At 39.9% G+C, this 7,219-nt stretch overlaps 1 protein-coding gene across 4 annotated transcripts in view; it reads left to right on the top strand.

Annotated features, from left to right (window-relative positions):
* mtss1la (MTSS I-BAR domain containing 2a) overlaps positions 1 to 6,644 on the top strand; it is a 33,393-nt gene extending 26,749 nt beyond the window's left edge. For 3 of the 4 annotated variants that reach the window (XM_076732323.1, XM_076732325.1, XM_076732326.1), the window contains 4 exons: positions 934 to 1,008; positions 1,615 to 1,791; positions 1,940 to 2,105; positions 2,332 to 6,644. In XM_076732323.1, coding sequence (XP_076588438.1) covers positions 934 to 1,008; positions 1,615 to 1,791; positions 1,940 to 2,105; positions 2,332 to 3,140 — 1,227 coding nt within the window. In that variant the 3' untranslated portion in view covers positions 3,141 to 6,644. The remainder of the gene's footprint in view (positions 1 to 933; positions 1,009 to 1,614; positions 1,792 to 1,939; positions 2,106 to 2,331) is intronic. The other variant, XM_076732324.1, reaches the window with a different exon arrangement.
* The last annotated feature ends 575 nt before the right edge of the window (positions 6,645 to 7,219 follow it).

Here is a 7,219-nt window from a genome sequence, read left to right on the forward strand (position 1 = left end):
TAAAAGCATCTGCAAATGACTTATTGTAATTGTAACCCTGAACATACTCTTCACCACCTCATGGACAGACAATGGAGTTCCTTCTCCAATAGACTGATACAGCTCCACTGTCAGAAGGACCACTTCAGGAAATCATTCCTGCCACGAGCCACCACACTATACAAAAGTAATTTAAACAGTAATCTTCACCAACCTCACAAACTCCAATAGTTCAATGTTTATATATTATTTTCACTACTGCAATATTGCACATTACTGTTTATTGTTTACATTTATTTATCACTTGCAACTTGCACATATTTTTTCTGGTATATAGTTTAGAGCTCTCTCTCTCTCTCTCTCTCTCTCTCTCTCTCTCTTTAAGAATGGCTGTTATTCTTTGTTTATATACTTAGTTATATTGCATTATATTGTAACACATATAATATATATTATACTCTATATTGTAATGTTTATTGTGATATATAACTATACACTTAGTTATACTTAGTTATATTTTTTGTTATTCGTGTTTATATATTTAGTTATATTTTTTCCAATTCCTATTCTATGTTTATATACTTAGTTATATTTTTAAGAACATTCTTTTCTCTTAGCTTTATTCTCATCCTTATTCTTTATTGTATATATTTTATGTTTATGTGTATGTTTAACCTGATGCTGCAACAAAAGAAAATCCCAATTTGAGATAAATAAAGTTAAGTCTGAGTCGTTGATATAATTGATGCAATATTCTTTTCTGAATAAATTATCTTTCAGGCTACTTTATTTTCAGTCCATGCTATGCTGTATGAGATAAAAATACCTCCCTCCTCCTAAAGTTCATCAACACTCTTCTACAACGCTCACCCTCTTCCTATGCACCTCTCATCTCTCACACCTGTAACTCTCTCCTCCTTTCCTCTGTTTTCTACTTCACATACCCTTTACCAGAAATCAACAAGTTCAGCCTCGTCTGAGGCTTCAGAAGCCTGCCAGCCCGTCAGTGAGAGCAACTCTCCTACAGCGGTTAGTACTGCATGTATGTCACTACTTTATTGGGTGCACACAAACTCACACACACACACACACACACACACACACACACACACACACACACAGTGTGCTGTTCATCATTGTTATGTTTAATTTAAAGAGGCCTGTGGGCTCTACTTCACAACATGCAGTGCATGGGTGTTGAGCACTCTTACTCAGACATGTCTGTCTGGTCTGCAGTTTGGCTTATGCTCATACCTTTCGCCCTGCTTTCTCTCACACTGGCACCATCAGGCATCTCTCTGTCATACTTCCTGCATCCTCCACATCTAACCACTCTCCTGGATCCAACAACCCCACACCCACATTATGTCTTCAAAACTGTGTTGCTTCTTCTTTACATTTTCAAGCTGTTTTCCAATCTTTCTTTGCAAAGATGCAGTAAATTGAGACGACTCTTTCATTTAAAAGCACTTAACATAACCTAATGTAATCATACTCATATCTACATCAGCATCTAACCAGTTCATGAGCAAGATCAGCAGCTGCCATGTTTAACTGAGTGCAGAACTGTTGAATGGTAAAAGCTAGATATGCACAGTTGGAAGACAGTCTATTTTTTTCCTTTTGCTGCTGCAGGACTGGGCCAAAGTGAGTGCCAGTGAGCCACTGTTGGCTGGCACTCTGCAGCATAGGAGGGAATCTGCGGATAAGATGAGAGAACTGGAAGCTCTGCCCAGTCCATTGGGGTATTCTGGGATGCAAGTAAATGATCCACACCAAGTGAGAATAGGCCTAACAAAAATCACACCCAAGGTAAGTATAAAAATGTAAATCTAAGTATATTAATTTATATTGCTTGAAGAGGTTTTGTGTGGTCAATTGCATATGTGAATGTGTGCTAATCTTTTTGTATTTTCTTCTTCCCTGTATCCGTGCGTGCGTGCGTGCGTGCACACCTCAGCATGGCGAGCAGCTCTCTCCAGCAGCCAGTACTTTAGCTATGATTCTGACCAGAGGCTTGAGTATGGAGCAGCAGAAGAGCAGCAAAGACTCTCTTGAGTACTCCAGCTGCTGCAGCACCCAGATCAACATCCCCTCCCACTCTGAGGACACCATACCCTCACAAGGTAACTCAACGAATTTCTGAATTTCCCTGTTGTTTTTTGATGGAGTTTTGATGGGAATATTGTGTTTATTGGAAAATGCAATAGCCATTTGCCTGCAGTGCTTACAGTATTACTGTAAGAATGTTTTTATGTAATAAAGCTGAACATAACTCTTCAAATCAGTGTTGTTTTCAGTATTTATTATTTAGTGGCGAAATAGATTCTCATGACTCACTGTCACTTCTAGGTTCTGATTGTGAGTGCTACCCTCTCAATGGGGATGCTTACAGTGAAGGACAGGCAGACTTTGGCAAGTCCTCAACCATCTCACGACACAGTAACGTTGATCAGAGCTACCACCGCATGATTCACACCAAGAAACCTGCCAGCACAGCAGGCCTTCCTGCAGGTAAGACTTTGCTGGGAACTCCAAATGGCGCAGGAGGAAGCAGCTCTGGAGCCATCACATCAGGGACAGCCACCATTCGCCGGACACCATCCTCCAAAACTGGAGTGAGACGCACACTGTCCACATCTGGTCCCATTCCCATCCAGCCTCCCATTGTCCCAGTTAAGACCCCCATATTGCCAGATTCTCTGGGGTGCGTCAGCCTGTCCCATCATCGAGTGGAGAGCGAGGAGTTTCTGTATGGTGATGACGCACTTTGCAGTGACTACATGAGGGCCTCTCCAAAGCGGATAAGCCTCCCTGACACAGCTTGGGGCTGTAGAGGAGGAGGGATGGACAGGACTGTTTATACCCAGCAGACCCCCAGCATGGCTGGCCACAGTGCTGAGGAGGACCTTCTGCTCGCTGCCAACCGCCACAGCCTGGTGAAGAAGATAGGGGAGCTGGCAGCCAGCGCCCATGCCCTCGGTGATGGTCAGTTCTCCTTCCAAAGCTCATTGCTAGATGCAGATACAGCTGTGTGTGTGCCCCAGGAGCCATCCTCTACAGCCAAGGAGGACATTGATATGCTGGTGTCAATACGCCGGGGGGTGAAGCTCCGCAAGGCAGTGACTGATGACAGGTCAGCTCCCAGGATTCTACGGTAGCTGGGAGAGAAGTAGGCTGTGAAGAAGCAGCTGTGGTCCCATTATTTACAAATTCATGCTTTGTGGTTAAATGTAGCAGCTCTCATGTCATACATGAACTGAGGTACAAGTAACAAAGAGGATGTAACGTGGTGAATGAAGGCCAAATGAAGAGTTATAACCATGGACAATGTCAAGTCATTTCATTTCGTGTATGTATTGCGTATGTACAAATGAATCCAGATTTTGTTTGGTTTTTATTTTTGTTTTTGGTATGATCTTCATTGTTGTGGGCTTTGTGGCTGTGCATCTCTACTCCCTGTGTGACCATTTGTTTCAGCCAAGTTTGCCCCTTTAGACCTAGTGATGAAGATATCACTGCTGTAGGGATCTAATGCTGTATCTTTTCTCTTGCTCTTATGGTTGCCATAGTATTATACATTTTTTTAAGTAACACAGTGCTTTGTGAGCTTGTTTGTATGTTGTGTTTCTTATCATTACTGTATTGCTGTTTTGTTTCACAAGCTTAACAGCAGGTGTGTAAGTCAAGTAAAATAGGAGCGATATGGCAGTGTTTTCATTTCTGTACTCTACTGTCAATGTACTCTGCAGTTAAATGGCTTTTATTGTGAAATGGCGTAATTGTCTTTGTCAGAAAATGTAGTGTCTTTATTAATTAAGTAGAAAATTCTACTTCCATATTGTCAGGAATGCAATCAGGAACTGTCCATTTTTTCTGACCTGCAGTGTACTTTGCTGTTGTTGCAGTAGTTATTACCATATGTATCCGCATTTATTAATTGAACAGTATATTTCCACAATGTAAAGTTGGCTTCAACTATAGCTAACTTGAAATTGTGTAATTTTACTGGAATTTTATTTCCTCAGGAGCTTTCTCTACTTTAGATTTTATACTGCAGTTAAACAATCGGTATTTTATCAGTATTTTCCAGTACAATAATCTTAATTTTCAGCAGTCTGTGTGCTATGATTTTATTTTATTTTATTTTTTTTTATTTTAAACTTTAAACTGTATGTCTATTTTTCCCTCTAATTTTATGCTTATTCCACTGTAACCTTGCCCTATTTACAACACTGCAGTCCTCTAAAACAACACATAGGGGTGCCATAGAGCCAGCCAAGCTAACACACTGGCCCAGAACAAGCAGTAATGGAGGACATCAGTGACACTACAGCTTAAGTAAAGTCACGTGACAGGCTGGAAATATGAATGATAAGAGGGATAAAGCAGAGCCGAAGATTGCAAATTCACATTACACTAGTGAAACACTGAAAACGTAATCATGTTCAATTCAGTTTGAACTTTAGTTATATAGAGCTAAATCACAATACAAGTTGTGCCATACGCTTTTCATACAGAGCAGATCAGGACCATACTTGTTAATCTACAGAGACCCAACAAATGAACCCCATGATGGTGGTGAGGAAAATCTATTATTTCAAATGCATGCCATCAAATAACCAAAATGTAGCTTACATAGACTGTTGAGACTGTTTCCAGCAAAAAAGAGACCATCATGTAAGTAGAATGTACAAAAGTGTAGACTTTTTTTCTTTCTTTTTCATTTTTAAATAAATGAGCGTTTAGAACATGTTCTGAAGCAGGTAATGTGAAAATGATGTTCCTCTGAGCTAGTTTAAATTCCCCTCATGCTTTAAATGATTGGTCCTGCTGGAAAACAACCACTTGCTGCATATAGAAGCTTTCCCCCCAGGACAACAGTGAACCGCAAAGGACCTCTATTGGAAGACAGTGCTGTATCATACATGAGTCAATTTCGAGCTGTTTTTATAAAGAGGCTACTTGACTAGGAGATGGAACCATCTTCCAGTCTTTGTCGCGGAGGCAGACACTGTCTGTACATTTTAAATTAGGCTTAAAACTTTCCTTTTTGATAAAGCAGCGATTGTTTCTTAGTGTGCTAATCACTAAAGCAACCCCAGGCTTCACTAATCATAATGGAGATAATAATAATGATAATAGCATTCCTCAAGCAAAGGCCATACATTAATCATTTAATTATTTTTGGCTTTTCCCTTCAAAGTGGCTGCTGTTCTCATTTTTTTAATCATATTTGTTAAGTCTTTCAATGAACAAAAGTCAGATTTATTAGATGTGGCATTCGAGATGTAAAATGGCTAAATATAATGAGAGGATTTGGTTAATGAACAAGTGTGATTTCTACAGCCTGACTTAATTACTACAGTAGGTAGTAGGAGCCTTTAGGGGGTCACAGATAAAATCTAATTATCTGCACCTAATACAAGAGGGAAAAGTCTTCATATTTATCGGCTCCTCTAACTGCTTTTTTAAGTGGTCCATAGACACAGAAACACTACAATGAATAGAGCTGCTAGTCCTGTTGGGTGTTGAGACATTTCCTGAAATGGCTCTTTGCAGCTTTTCTAGGGGATCATGTGGGGGTAGGTTTTCCATAAATGTTCACAGATGAATAGAAGCCAGAGAGCTTAGTACTTAGTCATCCATTTTAATTGCCCTGTCATGCGTTACTAAACCTGCCTTTTTCAGCCAATTATATCATTGCCTTCTCCTTAACAGTCTATTTTAAACACACTATTTACTCTGTGGCATAACCTGCTAACTAATGTTAGTTCCAAGTCCTCTTAACACCACCTTTAAACATTTCCTGTTTTTTATTTATTTTTTTTTTTTAAACCCAGATTTTCCAGAAGGAATAATAGACAACCTGTACAGACAAGTTACATTATAGCACCTCCAACCCCCCAATCTCAGTATCTCTGGGCTCTGATGAGAATAGAAGCAAAGGTAGAATGCTTTAAATGCTACAAGCCTACAACCTTTTCCTTCAGAAGCTACGTCTGCCTCTTTTTGATTGAAGGGAATTATTCATTAAGTAAGCATGCAGCTTTCTAATGTTTCTGTTTTCTTCAGTGTGACTTTTTTCTTTACTGCCCCACAGGTTTCAGTTATTTGTTTGTAGAAGAGGGATGATGAGACTGTTTCATTATTGTTTGTCATTACAGCTTGTTATTCTTATGTACTGTATGTGTGTATGCTGGTTTTGTCTCAGTAGATAACTGCTGCAACCTTCAAGTAAACTCTCCCTGACCACTGGCCTGCACGGGCCGTTGTGATTGAATTAGCTTTTGCAACAGCTGTCTCACATTCAGGCAGTCGCAGTGAATTTCACCGCGTGAGACAGGATTTGATTTGCATTAATGAAACACTTAAGAAGTTCAAAGATAAGTTACAGAGCAGAACAAAGAGGATCCTCTATGACAGTGTCTGTTTAAGATATCACAATTTCATGGACAATTCCAGTGATGTAGCTTGAGGTCATTTACCATGAACAGACTAGACTCTCTGTCATTTTGGTCTGAGGTTTTTTTTTGTATACATATTTTGAAATACCTACCTTGCCTCAGCTGAATGATTGTAAAAACATGAAAAAAGTTTGGCAGTTCTCACATGTCCTGCATGATAACACAGCTACATAAAAGAATGAAGGTTTATCTCCCATATGAACTTGGTGCTCTGTCTGCAAGCTGTGATTCAAAATTGTCTGGGTCACTCATTGCCAGTTACCGGAGTTATTGTCTAAAAACACTGCAGAGAGTGTATTTGGCTAAAACTGCAGTGATGGACTAGGGTTTCAAATTGATAAGGGTCTTTCAGCAGGAGCATTGATGAATGTTGAAACTAAACATGAGAATGAGCAGAGCAACATCATGTGCCATTGAATTACACGTCCAGCATAACATCACATCCCCCATGCATGATCCTTGCGTGCCTAAAATCAAGGTTGACATGAGATGAAAGACAAACTCACACAAGCAAAGGCTTCAACAGTGCTCTGTAACCCATTATTTCCATAGCTTTTTGACAATTTAGAGCCCTCCAGTCCATGTATTATTTAGTCTTCTGACTTGTCATGCACAGAGAGGTGAGGGGAATTTGAAGTGTGCAGTCTGTGGGAATTAACTGTAGCTAAGTACAGATTAGATTTAGCTCTGGGTGCTTGGCACTGCAGCAGAGTGGGAGGAGAAAGGAAGAACTATCAGGGTGACTGTTAATTTCAATGGTGTGCATGTAACAC

This window comes from Chaetodon auriga, chromosome 6 (genome assembly GCF_051107435.1).
Source record: "Chaetodon auriga isolate fChaAug3 chromosome 6, fChaAug3.hap1, whole genome shotgun sequence".
Taxonomy (NCBI): Eukaryota; Metazoa; Chordata; class Actinopteri; order Chaetodontiformes; family Chaetodontidae; genus Chaetodon; species Chaetodon auriga.